The sequence below is a fragment of the Miniopterus natalensis genome, chromosome 1 (assembly GCF_054644295.1).
Source record: "Miniopterus natalensis isolate mMinNat1 chromosome 1, mMinNat1.hap1, whole genome shotgun sequence".
NCBI lineage: Eukaryota > Metazoa > Chordata > Mammalia > Chiroptera > Miniopteridae > Miniopterus > Miniopterus natalensis.
Genome location: NC_142081.1, coordinates 87,847,840 through 87,862,778, shown reverse-complemented (window position 1 = coordinate 87,862,778; position 14,939 = coordinate 87,847,840). Strand labels below are relative to the sequence as shown.

At 33.2% G+C, this 14,939-nt stretch overlaps 1 protein-coding gene across 2 annotated transcripts in view; it reads left to right on the top strand.

Moving 5' to 3' along the window:
- KIF5B (kinesin family member 5B) overlaps window positions 1-14,939 on the top strand; it is a 46,199-nt gene that overhangs the window by 19,244 nt on the left and 12,016 nt on the right. Inside the window, exons 8-22 of one of the 2 annotated variants that reach the window (XM_016196315.2) lie at window positions 49-173; window positions 1,166-1,270; window positions 1,568-1,713; window positions 2,637-2,785; window positions 3,205-3,398; window positions 4,230-4,298; window positions 6,057-6,263; window positions 6,712-6,855; window positions 10,794-10,979; window positions 11,600-11,717; window positions 12,247-12,308; window positions 12,399-12,508; window positions 13,282-13,383; window positions 14,542-14,602; window positions 14,718-14,789. In XM_016196315.2, coding sequence (XP_016051801.1) covers window positions 49-173; window positions 1,166-1,270; window positions 1,568-1,713; window positions 2,637-2,785; window positions 3,205-3,398; window positions 4,230-4,298; window positions 6,057-6,263; window positions 6,712-6,855; window positions 10,794-10,979; window positions 11,600-11,717; window positions 12,247-12,308; window positions 12,399-12,508; window positions 13,282-13,383; window positions 14,542-14,602; window positions 14,718-14,789 — 1,850 coding nt within the window. Of the gene's footprint in view, window positions 1-48; window positions 174-1,165; window positions 1,271-1,567; window positions 1,714-2,636; window positions 2,786-3,204; window positions 3,399-4,229; window positions 4,299-6,056; window positions 6,264-6,711; window positions 6,856-10,790; window positions 10,980-11,599; window positions 11,718-12,246; window positions 12,309-12,398; window positions 12,509-13,281; window positions 13,384-14,541; window positions 14,603-14,717; window positions 14,790-14,939 lie in introns of both variants that reach the window. The other variant, XM_016196314.2, reaches the window with a different exon arrangement.

Genomic DNA, 14,939 nt, shown 5'->3' with positions numbered 1-14,939 from the left:
TAGTAAAGGAAAGCCATGTTTGTTTATAGTTGTGTAATTTCATTGCAGATATGAATGAACATAGCTCTAGGAGTCACAGTATATTTCTTATTAATGTAAAACAAGAGAACACGCAAACGGAGCAAAAGCTGAGTGGAAAACTTTATCTGGTTGATTTAGCTGGTAGTGAAAAGGTAAATCTTTATATACATCTAAACATTTTTGAAAGTTGCAAGCATTGATGTCAATGCTTTATGATTACATAAACTCAATCAGTTCAAACCACTGTTATTTGGACCATAGTCCAATTCAACCAATAGGTGTTACCTTTCACTTAAGATGTATGTTTTTATCGAGAACTTCAGCTTATGTCATTATGAATTTTATTAGGTATCCTTCTGCTAATTTTTGGTACCTTTTTATCCATATTGGCAAAGGGCTCTCTGAAAACTCGTAACTGTCTATTAGTTCTTTCTAGTTTGGTTGTACTTACTTCTTTCCTTTGGATGGCTATTTCATTTTTACAATCCTATGTAACCTGACTCTAGTTTATGTTAAAGTTCAAATGTTTTAATATTGACCTCTGTGACCATTTTTGCTGTTCTACTAATTTTGTTTCTTCTGATTAGAATAATGTGCCTATTTTCCACTACTCAAAAATCTTACATACATCCTTTAAAGCCTGTCTCTATTTTGCAAATTCTGAGAGGCCATTTCTTCCACTAACACTGTAACATATTATTCTACCCTATCTTTAATATGTGTATTTTACATTTTTAAAAAAGCAAGTTTGCTTAAATATTTAAATTTAGTTCTGTTTCCTAACAGTTCCGTTAACACTATGCTCTGGCAGATATTAGAAAGTTCCTTTTTTGTGATGTTGCAAAGGGGACTAACAAATCAGTAAACTATAAATATACATGTAAATTGGTTATTTTGAAGAGCACAAGTTAAAAATAAAATTTGGTGTCTCTTTAATTACATTTTTGTCATGCAAATAGTTACTTAACCAAGTTCTCAAAAGAATAATACTGAAGAAATAGTGGTACCTGAGAGTGAACACTTGGCAAATAAAGTCATGAAGCTTTTCATTTCTTTCTTTTTTGCTGGTTATTGATGACTTCTGAACTTTTAGAAAATTCAAAGAAAATCATCTTAAACATACATATTTTAATCTTATGGATAGGTTAGTAAAACTGGAGCTGAAGGTGCTGTGCTAGATGAAGCTAAGAACATCAACAAGTCACTTTCTGCTCTTGGAAATGTTATTTCTGCTTTGGCTGAGGGTAGTGTAAGTATCTGTCTTCTATTTTCCTATAATCTTATGGGGAATTACTGAATTATTTAAATGTGTGTGTGTGAGAGAGAGAGAGATTTTCACTGTGTTTGAATCAGTATGTGTTAATTCGTTGTCTTTTAGAAATTCATTTTGTAGTATTAGTTAGTATGTATATCCTAGTTCCCATCTTAATATTAAACAAAATAACTGAAGTCACTTTGTAGTTTTTTTTTAAATAGCATATTTGTGTAATAGACTTTATTATGTAGAAACCCATTGGTGTTCTATGTTTTTTGTTTTTGTATGTAGACATATGTTCCATATCGAGATAGTAAAATGACAAGAATCCTTCAAGATTCATTAGGTGGGAACTGTAGAACCACTATTGTAATTTGCTGCTCTCCATCATCATACAATGAATCTGAAACAAAATCTACACTCCTTTTTGGCCAAAGGTTTGTTGTTAAGCAAGTACAAAGTCTGAACATAGATAGGCCTTGTGTTCATTAAATCTAGGAGAATGTCAGATATTATTCAAATGAGTGCCTATTGTTCGTGTGCTAGGCACAAGTTTAAATTGAGAGACAGTACAAGTAAGTTCCATTTTTTAGATTGCTTAGATTTGAATTAAGTTTAGTATAAATTAAGGTAAAATGTTAAATTTAGTCACATTTGTGAGAAGCTTTAACTCAGGATTAAAGAAAATAAGCATTTGAATCAGGTAATACAGTACAAGTCTGATACATATAATCCTGTGCTAAAACTGTTGGCATAGTGACAGGGTTCAAATAATCTTTATGAGATGTTTAGCCTAGGAAAATAATGATGGTTTTATCTTTAACCTTCAACAATAATTTTTTTTTTTTTTTTAATGTATGTTTATTGATTTCAGAGAGGAAGAGGGGAGAGAGAGAGAGAGAAACATCAATGATGAGTCATTGATCGGCTGCCTCCTGCATGCCCTCTGCTGGAGATAAAGCCTGCAACCTGGGTATTTGCCCTGACCAGGAATTGAATCTCGATCTCCTAGATCATAGGTCAACTGCTGAGCCACGCCACACCACACCGGGCAATAATTTTTTTTCTTAATTCAGCCTTGCAAATGAATTGGAAAATATAGGCCCTCGTGTTTTATCCTTATCAGGTTGCTGATTTTTTTTTTTAAAAAAAAAGCTATTCACAGTTGCTGGGGCTGACCCAAATTTAGTTGGGGTGTGAATAAGCACTATACTAATTACAGCTCTTAATATTTAGTCAGAGTTAACTGGACAAGAAAAGTTAAATTACTTAGCCATATATCCATATATTACCTAGAGAGACTAGATATTAATTGAAAATAATTTCAGTCATCTTTTCCCCCCCCAATCACTTCTCTTAGGGCCAAAACAATTAAGAACACAGTTTGTGTCAATGTTGAGTTAACTGCAGAACAGTGGAAAAAGAAGTATGAAAGAGAGAAAGAAAAAAATAAGACTCTTCGTAACACCATTCAGTGGCTTGAAAACGAACTCAACCGATGGCGTAATGGTAATTTAAGAATTTGTCATTTTTTAGTTGTTAAATACAAATTTAGAGCTATTTTATAAATTTCAGATTCAGGCATGAATATAAGTAAAATAACACATACCATTTTCACTTTTTAGGCATTAGGGATCATCAGATAAAAATGAGTAAAGTCTTTAAATTCTGATTTTACCTGAAATAATAATAGAGGCACAAAGGCCAACTTGGAAGCTATAAAAGTCTCAAGATGGCAAGGTGCCTAGGTTAGGGTGGGAGTAATAAAAATTTGCTGACTGAATTACAAGATAGGGAGACTCACAGGTAATTGCATCTTTTCAAATCTCAGACACTGAGCTGATAAGAAAGTTGAATAGGAGCTGCTAAAATTGAAATTAGCTTTAGACAGGTAAATTTTTATTAACCATTCTGTTGTCTTATTTTAGGAGAGACAGTGCCTGTTGATGAGCAGTTCGACAAAGAGAAAGCCAACTTGGAAGCTTTCGCAGTGGACAAGGATATTGCTATTACCAATGATAAACCAGCAGCCACAATTGGAGTTACTGGAAACTTTACTGATGCTGAAAGAAGAAAGTGTGAGGAAGAAATTGCTAAATTGTACAAACAGCTTGATGACAAGGTAGGCATTGTTGATGTTCTATTTTGTTCTAGAATATTGCTACAGGTATTTTTTTCTAATTTTAATATATATGGGTCCTCATGACTGTATACATCTCCCTTGATTTCTGTCAGCCTTTTGAAAATCATTGTATTAACAAAATAGAAAATCAGTCTCTGTTTCTATGCAGAAACTGTATGAGGTATGTCTTTTTTCCCTTCTCATTTTTAAGCTAAAAGAACTTTCTAAAGGAAATTTGGCATTGGATTATTGGAGAGACTTTAATAAAATGGCCTCTTAGAATCAAGGATCTGAAGGCTGATAAAAGATGATGTAAGAAATTAGGTAGTGGAACAAAATAGTGAAAATATCTTCCTGCATTGATTATATCAGTCAGTAGCGTGAAAAATAACAAACTGAACCAAATAGAGAAGAAGGGAAAAATAAAAGCAATAAGACTAGAAGAAAATAGCTCTAATTTTGTTTTTGTGGTGGTATTTTTATGTATTTTAAGCAGAGATGGCAGGCTTAATATGGCTGCATGGCCATTATTTTTAGTGATAACTTTGAACATGTTAATTATTTTTTTGCATTTAATGAATAGCTTTTTTTCTTATTGCATGATAAGTATGTTTTTGAGCTTTTTCCTTACTGCATAATAAATGTTACAGTTAATAATTGAAAGAGATTATATCTGTTTCAACATTTCCTTGAGAGATTGGAATAAGCTATGTTGAATTTGGAGAAATGGTTTTGAAATATTTTGGGGGGGGGAGAGATAGTTACCTTACGTTTTGTGTTAGGAAACAATTACAACCAGCTTGTGAGCTACTTGTTACATTAAAATTCTAGGATGAGGAAATTAATCAGCAGAGTCAATTGGTAGAGAAGTTGAAGACACAAATGTTGGATCAGGAAGAGGTAAGTTGAATACCTTTTATTTCCAGAAAAACATAAAAGACACATCTCCAGAGCTTAGAATATACTAGAGTACATTTAAAAAATTAATTAAAAAAATTAAAAATTTTTTAAAAATTAATTCAATTAAAAAAATTTTTGAATATGTATGCTTCATTATAGATAGCCTATGAGATGGATACATCATATGGTTGAAGCACAGATTGACTTTCTCTTAAGGTTTAAAGTTGAGTTCTAACTAACTGAAGGGGAGAGGATAACTTTTTAAGAAATACACTCTTTAACATATCTACTGAATTTTTTTTTTTTTAGCTCTGTCTTCTACTTTACTTGCGTGAAGTACAGTGCTGTTTTGTCTTCTTTTTCTTCCCTAAACACTTTTTATTGATCCTTGGGAATAACTTTAGATTTCCCCTCCCTTAATGAAAAGTAGTGTTTACAGTGGAAATGAGGGAAGAATATAAAAAACAGTGTTTTATTCTCACACATTCACTTCAACACAAAGATACAGGTTAGGTCTAAAAGGATTATTAAAGAAAGAAAATACTGATAACTGAATCCCATTGACTTTGTCTTTAATAATTACATAATTGGGGTATGACTCTTATTGGAGGGATGAGAATGTCAATTAATAAAATCATTTTTTACTCTTTCACATTTCTCCTCTCATCTAACCTGTTGTTCATTTCTACCATCTTTACTTCAAAGTTTCTCCTCCATAGTTTGTCACCTACTTTGGACCTTCATTTTATCTCACCTGCAAAGGAGGGGAGTAATTTAAAAATGGTCCTTCATTTAAGGCTTGTTTTGGGGTAGGGTGGCAAAGACTGTACAGCTTCAATAAGAGATACCCATTGTCATTCAGATCATCTTTATACTTATTTCAACTATAGCATTGTTTCTCAAAGGGGCACTAGTAACATTTGCCTAATTCCCCCTCCTCCCTTTGCCTACTTCCACCCAAGCCTTCACTTACCCCTTCCCCGTGACCATCTGCCTAATTCTTCATTATATTGTTCTATCTGGTGCATTATAGTATTTTTAGCATCCCTGGGTTCTGCTTCTAAGTGCCAGTAGCATTCTGCTCCATATAAATACACACCCCCACCCTCACATTTCCATATGCCCTTACTTAAAAGCCACTGACTTACCCTGGATGAATGATGATTGCTGATTGCAGTATCCTCCTAACTACAAGTCTCTTGGCTTCTTTCCAGTTCAGATTTTGTATGCCAATATCAAGTTTTCCTGAGGCATAGCACAGAGCCATCCCTTGTTGCCCCTCAGAAATCTAAACTTTAAAGCAAATTTTCTAAACATCTGTTAATTTCTTTCTTTTTCTATGTACACTATTCATGAGCCTGGAATGCCTTTGTCTTTCTGTGATGTTAAGTTGCACTTGACTAAATTCTACCTAGGCACCTTTTCATTCCCTGTGCTTGCCCTACAGAAATATCCCCACCCCTTTTTTATACTACCAAGCACTTTGTTGTGTCCTGTCCCTTCTTTATGGCTCGTACATATCTTGTATTCATTTATTTATGTACTTGTCTTCTCATTCAGATTCCTCAATGACAAGTTTTTTATTTTCTTCCTGTCTTCCACAGTGCCTACACATAGTAAAAATTCAGTAAATCTGTTGAATGAATTAATGTTGTTACCATTAATAGCATACACATTTCTTCCCCTTTGTGTTAGTAAATACATTTTTTTTAATAACCTATATTATAGTACTTTTGGTAACTTTACTCTTTCATGTAGCTTCTGGCATCTACCAGAAGGGATCAAGATAATATGCAAGCGGAACTGAACCGCCTTCAAGCAGAAAACGATGCCTCTAAAGAAGAAGTAAAGGAAGTTTTACAAGCCTTAGAGGAACTTGCTGTCAATTATGATCAGAAATCTCAGGAAGTTGAAGACAAAACTAAGGAATATGAATTGCTTAGTGATGAACTGAATCAGAAATCGGTACGGTATCATTTTTTCTTTCTTAATACTTTAGTACCTAAGTAGTTACACAGAAGGTAAAGAAGATACACCAGCCATCTAGAAAATTGTCATTTCCGTTCTAATATTAATTTGCTCAGACTTACAGCAGTAAATGAAAATCAAATCCAGTTAATTCAGAAGTTGGCCATTTCAAGGCAGAAAACATTACCCACTCTCAAAAGTTAGTTAAGTAATGCAGACTACCACTCTTAATGGAGCACAGTATGGCAACTTTACATTGTCTGTTAGGTTTACAATACTTTTTTAAGTTTGAACCTGGAGCTATTCAATAACTAGATAGTTCAGGAAAATGAAAGCAAAAAATAAATTTGTGAGTATTAGATGAAAACTTGACGTAGCTGTCAGTATTTGAATTGATCTTTCATTTAATAGATTTAACTGTAACTTTTATTTTTGAATCTACTAGGCAACTTTAGCAAGTATAGATGCTGAGCTTCAGAAACTTAAGGAAATGACAAACCACCAGAAAAAGCGAGCAGCTGAGATGATGGCATCTTTACTGAAAGACCTTGCAGAAATAGGAATTGCTGTAGGAAATAATGATGTAAAGGTAAATATAATAACTAAATATAAAGTGTAATTATCTGTATGCAACTCATACTTTTGTTTACTTTTTGTTTTTTTTACAAAGTTCTTTTTTTACCCATTATCTCATCCTCATAATAGTATGTGTAGTAGATGGATGGTATTATCTTCATTTTAAATAGATGAGAAAAGAAGAGAGTGGGCTACATGAATATTCAGTGAATAGCATTTATTTGGACTCCATGTTTAGTTCTTCTATATAAAGATTTTGCACTTGGAAATTATGTTAATGGATTACCATACATGACAGTATATAATTGGAACAACAATGAAGATTAGCTCAGGGAGTAAACTCATGAATGAATTGGCCTGTAGTTGCTTTAACCATTTAAAAAGAAAAACGTGAGCACCGCTAATTAATCTTTTTCTTTAAATTTTATTATGAAAAATTTCAAACATATAACAGAATAATACTGTGAACCTCAGAGTTAATCAGTTATCAAAATTTAGCCACATTTATTTTATCTTTGCCCTTTTTCCTTTCTATTCTTTTAAAGGATAATAATGTTGGTTATGTTATCACTAGGCATGTGGAGGGGAAATAAAATTTAGTGACCTGGTAGATTTTGAAACTTAGACCAAAAAGGCAAACTAAGACTCTTAACTGCAAAAACACTATAGAACGTGAAAGACTTGTAAGTTGCAGTAGGTATTTGGACTTTACTTTTTTTTTTTTAAATATGTTTTTATTGATTTCAGAGAGAGGGAGAAGGGGAGAGAGAAACATCAATGATGAGAGAATCATTGATTGGCTGCCTCTTGCACATCCCACACTGGGGATTGAGCCTGCAACCCGGGCATGTGCCCTGACCAGGAATTGAACCACGATCTGCATCTTAGGTCAATGCTCAGCAGCTGAGCCACGCCCAGCCAGGCCTCATGTGTCATTTCTTAATGTCAGCTCACCTCATTAAAAGAAAGGAAAAGTGTTATTGTTAAATACCTGATGACTTCACTTGATCTCTTCACCGTCACTCTGAGTATTCTGTCCCGTCCTTTTCATGGTAAAGTAATGGGAAACGTTAGAGCTATGTGGGAATCTTTGGGGATGGGAAAGTAGATTTATTTCATATCACTGAACACAAGAAAGGTGTTGTTCAAAATTTGCTTTGTAGATTTGCAACTTTCTTTTTAAGAAAGATCTTTTTGCTTCATGTTCAAATCTTTTTTTTTAATATATCTTTATTGATTTCATAGAGAGAAAAGGAGAGGGATAGAGAGAGAGAACCATCAATGATAAGAGAGTCATTGATCGGCTGCCTTCTCCACGCCCCTGACTGGGGATCGAGCCTGCAACCTGGGCATGTGCCCTGACCGGGAATCGAACCCCGATTGCCTGGATCCTGGGTCGATGCTCAACCACTGACCCACACCCGGACGGGCCAAATAATCTTAATTTAAGTGAAAAAGTGGTAAAGACAGAAAGTAAAGAGTGGAAATGGCTTATGTTTAGTGGCAGAGTGATAGAATACAGGTTCTCTGACTCCTAGACTCCTTTTTTCACTATACTTTTATAAGCATGAAAGCAAGTCGTTCTTGCAGATAAGCTCTTTAAAAAGAAAGCTATGGATCAGTATCCTTGTCATTTGCACGTGATTCTTTTCCTGTTAACATCATTTAAACCCTGCCGAACTCCACTTAACTTGCTTTGTGCTTTTTACATTATGGTTTACTCTTTGTTTATACACTTCTATGGATTTTGACAAATGCATAATGTAGATTCACCATTACAATATCATAGCATAGTTTTACCACTTAACATCCTCTGCTATACCCTGTGCTCTACCTATTCATCCCTGTCCTCTGAACCTCTAATAACCACTGATCTAAAAGATCTCAGTAGTGTTGCCTTTTCCAAAATTTCATATAGTTGGAGTCATATAGTATGTATCCTTTTTAAACTGTCTTTTTTTCCACTTAGCAGTTGCATTTAAGGATTATTCTTCCATGTCTTTTTGTGGGTTGGTAGCTTAGTTTTATCACTAAATAATAGCCTATGGTATGGCTGTACCAGTTTGTTTATCCATTCACCTATTGAGGAACATATCGGTTACCATCAATTTCTGGCAGTTAAAATGAAAGCTGCTGTAAACATTCAAGTGCAACTTTTTCTGTGAACGTAAGTTTTCAATTCAACTGGGTAAAAAATACCTAGGAGTATGATTGTTAGATTGTATGTTAAGACTATGTTAGTTGTATAAGAAACTCCCAAAATGGCTGTATCAGTTTGCATTCCCACCAGTAATGAGTGAGAGTTCCTGTTACTTTGCATCCTCACCAGTATTTGGTGTCATTAGTTTTTTGTTTTTGTGCCATTCTGACAGATGTGTAGTGGTATTTCAATTGTTTTAATTTGCATTTGGGTTGTTTTCTAATTGTTGAGTTTTAAGTGTTATGTATTAGATAAGTTCTTTATCAGATAAGTGTTTTGCATGTATTTATCCCAGTCTGTGGCTTATCTTTTTATTCTCATAACAGTGTCTTTTACAAAGCAGAAATTTTAACAAAGTTCAACTTACCAGTTTTTTCTTTCATGGATTATGCTTCTGGTGTTGTGTCTAAAAACTCATCTACAAACTCAAGGTCACCTAGATTTTCTCCTGTGCTGTCTTCTAGAAGTCTTTTAGTTTTTCATTTACATTTAGGTCTATGATCTACTTGGAGTTAAATTTTTCTGACAGGTATAAAGTCTGTCAGAACTCATTGTTTTACATGGGAATGACCACTTGTTCCAGCAGATTTGTTATAAAGATTCTTTCTCCATTGAATTGCCTTTGCTACTTTGTCAGAGATCAGTTGACTGTCTTTGTGTGCATCTACCCCTGGGTTCTATTCTGTTCCAGTGATCTATTTATCTATTCTTTTGCCAGTATCACATCATTTTGATTACTGTAGGCTTAATATAAATCTTTTAATTGGGTAGCATTAGTCTTCCAACATTGCTTTTCTTTAGTATTGTGTTGGCTATTCAGGGTCTTTTGCTTTTCCATGTAAACTTTAGAATCAGTTTGTTGATATCCACAAAATATTAAATACATAGATCAAGTTGGGAAGAACTGATATTTTAACAGTATTATCTTCCTATCCATGAATGTGGAATATCTTCACCTATTTAGTTTTTTGATTTCTTTCATCAGTGTTTTATAGTTTCCTTATATAGCTCTTACACATATTGTGTTAAATTTATACCTTAGTGTTTCTTTTTTCTTTTGGGCACTAATGTAAATGGCACTGTTTTTAATTTCAAATTCCACTGTTTATTGCTGGAATATAGGAAAGTTATGTGATTGACTTTTGTATGTTAACCTTGTGTCCTGAGATGTTACCATAATGGCTTACTAGTTCCTAGAGTTTCTTTAATAATCATGTCATCTGTAAACAAAGACAGTTTTATTATTTCCTCCTCAAGCTCCACTTAATTTTGAATTTCATAATGAAAACTATAAAATATACAGTGACCACAATTCCTCCTTGGTGAACTTAAAAGTCATCATTTCTGTGCTACCTAAACATTCTTATCTGTTAAGTTTTAAAATGGGAGTTACACGTGATTAACAATAAATTTTTACTGAAAAGAGTCTGTGAAGAGGAAGTCCAAATATTAAGAGGCAGAATTCATCAGGGTTTTTTGGTATGTTTGTTTTTTAGGTGTATGTTCTTCCTTTTCCTTGTAGACATGTATTAGCATTAAGTTTAGAAAGGAAGAAAGGCAGACAAAAATTAAGCTCTATTTTGTTTGCCCTTTATTGAAAACAATATTTAATAAAAGAAAAAGCTTCAGACTTCCTATAAATATTGAGTAATTTTAAAATATATTTAATTTTGTTCTAAGATTTTAGAGCCTAATTGAGTAAACACACTGGCTATTTTTGTCTTTTTAATTTCACTGTTTTTTCATAGCAGCCTGAGGGAACTGGCATGATAGATGAAGAATTCACCGTTGCAAGACTCTACATTAGCAAAATGAAGTCAGAAGTAAAAACAATGGTAAAACGCTGCAAACAGTTAGAAAGCACACAAACTGAGAGTAACAAAAAAATGGAAGAAAATGAAAAGGAGTTAGCAGCATGCCAGCTTCGTATCTCTCAAGTATGTATTAACAAAACCAAGTTTCTTTTTTTTTGAATAGCTACATAAAGTTTTATTTAATTAAAGAAAAATGAACTTCCATAGGTTATTTTGAGTAATAAGATAGAAAGGTTAATTTGATTAGTTTTTCCTAGTCTAGCTGCATTAATAGTAATGTGAATGATTTAACTAGGTTGTATTTGCTAACATGTATATATACAGATTTACTAGAACTATGTTACTGATGTGACTGTTGAAGACTCTAGAAGAATTCTAGGGTCAATAAAAATGTGCCAGTTTTCTGGCTTTTCCAACTGAATGAATGAGGCCATTCACCAAGATAAGAACTGTAGGTGGAGGGAAGAGGGTAATGTCATATGGAGAAAATAATAAGAATGTCTCATTTTGTCAGCCTTCGGTGCCTTTGTTTACAAGTGTTACAAGTTATACAGATGATCATTTCATTGATTAAATTCTTTTTCATTGTAAAATTGTCCCCAGACATTTTAGGTTTAAGTATACTTAAGTGTATTATATGTTAATACACATCGATAAAACCAGCTTATTTTCAAATAGTCTTAACAATAAAATGTGTGCGTGAGATTTTTTTCCACTTCATATCAGTATATTTTTCCCAATAGCATGAAGCCAAAATTAAATCATTGACTGAATACCTTCAAAATGTGGAGCAAAAGAAAAGACAGCTGGAGGAATCTGTCGATTCCCTTAGTGAAGAACTAGTCCAGCTTCGAGCACAAGGTATTAACTTCTAATTGCTTGTGAGTTATATCTATATTAACTTGTCCTTACATGAGTGTAATTGTCGTAAACTTATATTTGCACTGATAAAGAATAGTAGGAATCTGCATAACTTGTAATATTAAACAAGTAATATGTTTTAATATGGCTTTGAAACATTTTTGAAGTTGTGTTTGAATTTGGAAGTAGCCAATCTGAGAATTTTCCACAAAGTTATGAAGATATACATGTATATGAAATTTATACACATACGCACATCTTGACACGGGAACTTACAAAGCTGTCTCGTTTCCCTACCATGACTTACTTGACCCATTTGTTCTGGGATTAGGTAAAGAAAATAAAAGAAACCATAATATCAGCACAAAGAATATAAAAGGGTATACTAGTTAATATGTCGTTGAGCTTAGCAAGATTTAAAGTCAAGAACTGCAAAGGAACATATTGCTCATGAAATCCACTTTCTCCTTGGTTTATGTGAAGAACTTTGAGGCTTATTTCCTCTCATTTTCTCTCCCTATCCAAACAGAGAAAGTGCATGAGATGGAAAAGGAACACTTAAATAAGGTTCAGACTGCAAATGAAGTTAAGGCAAGTTTGATGTAATTGGATTCTAATGGCTTTAATGCATCATTATTCTTTATTAGCCTAACAATATCCTTTTCACCCCATTAATTTTAGCAAGCTGTTGAACAGCAGATTCAGAGCCACAGAGAAACTCATCAGAAACAAATTAGTAGCTTGAGAGATGAAGTTGAAGCAAAAGAAAAACTTATTACTGATCTTCAAGAGTAAGTATACTTTTTTTTCCTCTACATGTTAAAAACTAACTTGGAAAGAGCGACTGTTTAGATAAAAGGAAATAATTGGTTACTGGTAGATAATATGTAAAATTATAATTTTCGACTTGAAAAATAATTTTTTCATTTATAAATAACTTCTAAGTTCCTGGTGAAAATATTTTTGGGGTCTTTTGATGTATCTTCAAGAAGAAGAAAAAACACCAAAATACCAACTTTAACCATTATTGCAAATGGAAACCAGTCTCCTTCAAATCATTTCCTGCCTTTTTAAAAATATTTTTAACTGAGTAATACTTTTTTGGAAATTATGGGCTTTAAAAATTTTTTTAAAAATAGAAGTTGTCTTAGTCAAGAAGACATTTTTTCCTACTTTATAACCATATGCATACAATACAGAATTTATAGAAATTGGAGGTCTGCATCTAAATCATGATTTGAGTAGGAGGAAACTAGAGGATCATAAGAAAAAATGACATTTGAGACATGGGTCTTACTATTGATACCTAATGGTGTTAGGGACAAGGATTTGGGGAGATGAAAGACATAGAAGACTGAAACCATGGTTTTAAACCAAAATATGAAAAATATCGTTATACTTGAAAGTAGCCAGGTCCTCTTACTTGGGTGGGGGACAGGGTTACAGGAGGCATTGGTTGTTTGAATGGTGAGATTACAGAATTTAAGAATTTGAGAAGTCTTAGTGACAACATTCAGAGAACGGTAGTGTTGATGTTGTGGGGTTTTTTCTTTTCTTTCATCAGTCAGAACCAGAAAATGATGTTAGAGCAGGAACGTCTGAGAGTAGAACATGAAAAGTTGAAAGCTACAGATCAGGAAAAGAGCAGAAAACTACATGAACTTACGTGAGTAAATGTTTTAATTTAAGTTTTAAATTAGAGGATTGTGGGCTTTACTATCAGACATATCTAATGGACACATGTTTTTACTTTTTATAGGGTAAAGAGTATTTTTCTTCATTGGTTTGATTTATACCTAGAAACTTGCAGTGTATTCTTGTACTTCAGTGAAAGCAAGGTCTTGTATTTCAGTGATGTTCAAGATTTAGATTCCTGTTTATCAACCTGCTTGCTGTTTCTGTGCTACCATTTTACGTCAATATCTGTCATAAAAACTGAATTTTTGTCACAATTGATCTTGCATAAAAGGGCATTATTATTTTAGCCTTGTCTTTTGCATAGAGGTTTTTTACCATTTACTTTTTCTAATTTACTAAGAGTATATTTAGACAGTGCTCAGTTTTCTACAATCTGAGCAGATAGAAAACTCAGGATTATAATTTTTCACAAGCCTTGAATTGAGAGAATTTGTAAATTAACTGCTATTGTTAGAAAGGTAACACCATCAGGACCACCTCAGAGTTTATTTTATAAATATTCTGCTGAATCTTAGCCATAATTTATTGAGAATAATTTTAAGTAAACTATATAGAATATTTTAACTTTCAGTGATTTATTTTAAATTTTTTAAAAAGTTAATTTATTGATTGGAAAGAGAGAGAAGGAAACATTGATTTGTTGTTCCACTTATTTATGCATGCGTTGGTTGCTTCTTGTGTATCTGCCCTCACCAGGGATCAAACCTGCAACCTTGGCCTATTGGGATGAGCTCTAACCAACTGAGCTACCTGGCCAGGGCTTCAGTAAGTTATAATCTCTGTAATTACCAGTTAATCAGAATTATCTTAGATAAAAGCAGTGTGCTGTATGTGACATATTCTAAAATATAAATAAGAACCACTCCTTATTCTTTGGATTCTGCCATATTTTATTTGACCTCTTCCATTGCTATATAGGTGAGTTTTCTTCTAGTAATGGGTGTAGAAGGATTTATAAATCATTCAGAATTTTTTTTGAAAGACATGAACAAACTTAAAGTATCATTTATTTGAATTTAAGAATTGACTCTTTCAGATAAATATTTGCTTCAGTTCTTGTGCTAAATAAAACTAGAATATTGTGGACTCAGTTGAAAATATATATCTTTATTCTTCCTCTGTCTAGGATTATGCAAGATAGACGAGAACAGGCAAGACAAGACTTGAAGGGTTTGGAAGAGACAGTGGTAAGAAAAACTTGAAAATAAGTAGGATTGGGGAATGTTTAATGGGTTTTTCCCCTCCATGGTGATACTAAACTTGAAGTCTGAACTCCAAAAATACTGCTGTTCTTAATTTAAGGCAAAAGAACTTCAGACTTTACACAACCTGCGGAAGCTCTTTGTTCAGGACCTAGCCACCAGAGTTAAAAAGGTAATAAACTATACTGAAGTATTTGCATAAATGGCTCGTACAGTGTGTAAAATTCTTTGCATGCATAAGTGAAATAATCTTGGCATTGTCATAACAATTTTTGTTTAGTTAAGATTAGGACTTTTTAAATCTTTAAATTTGTTTATAGTA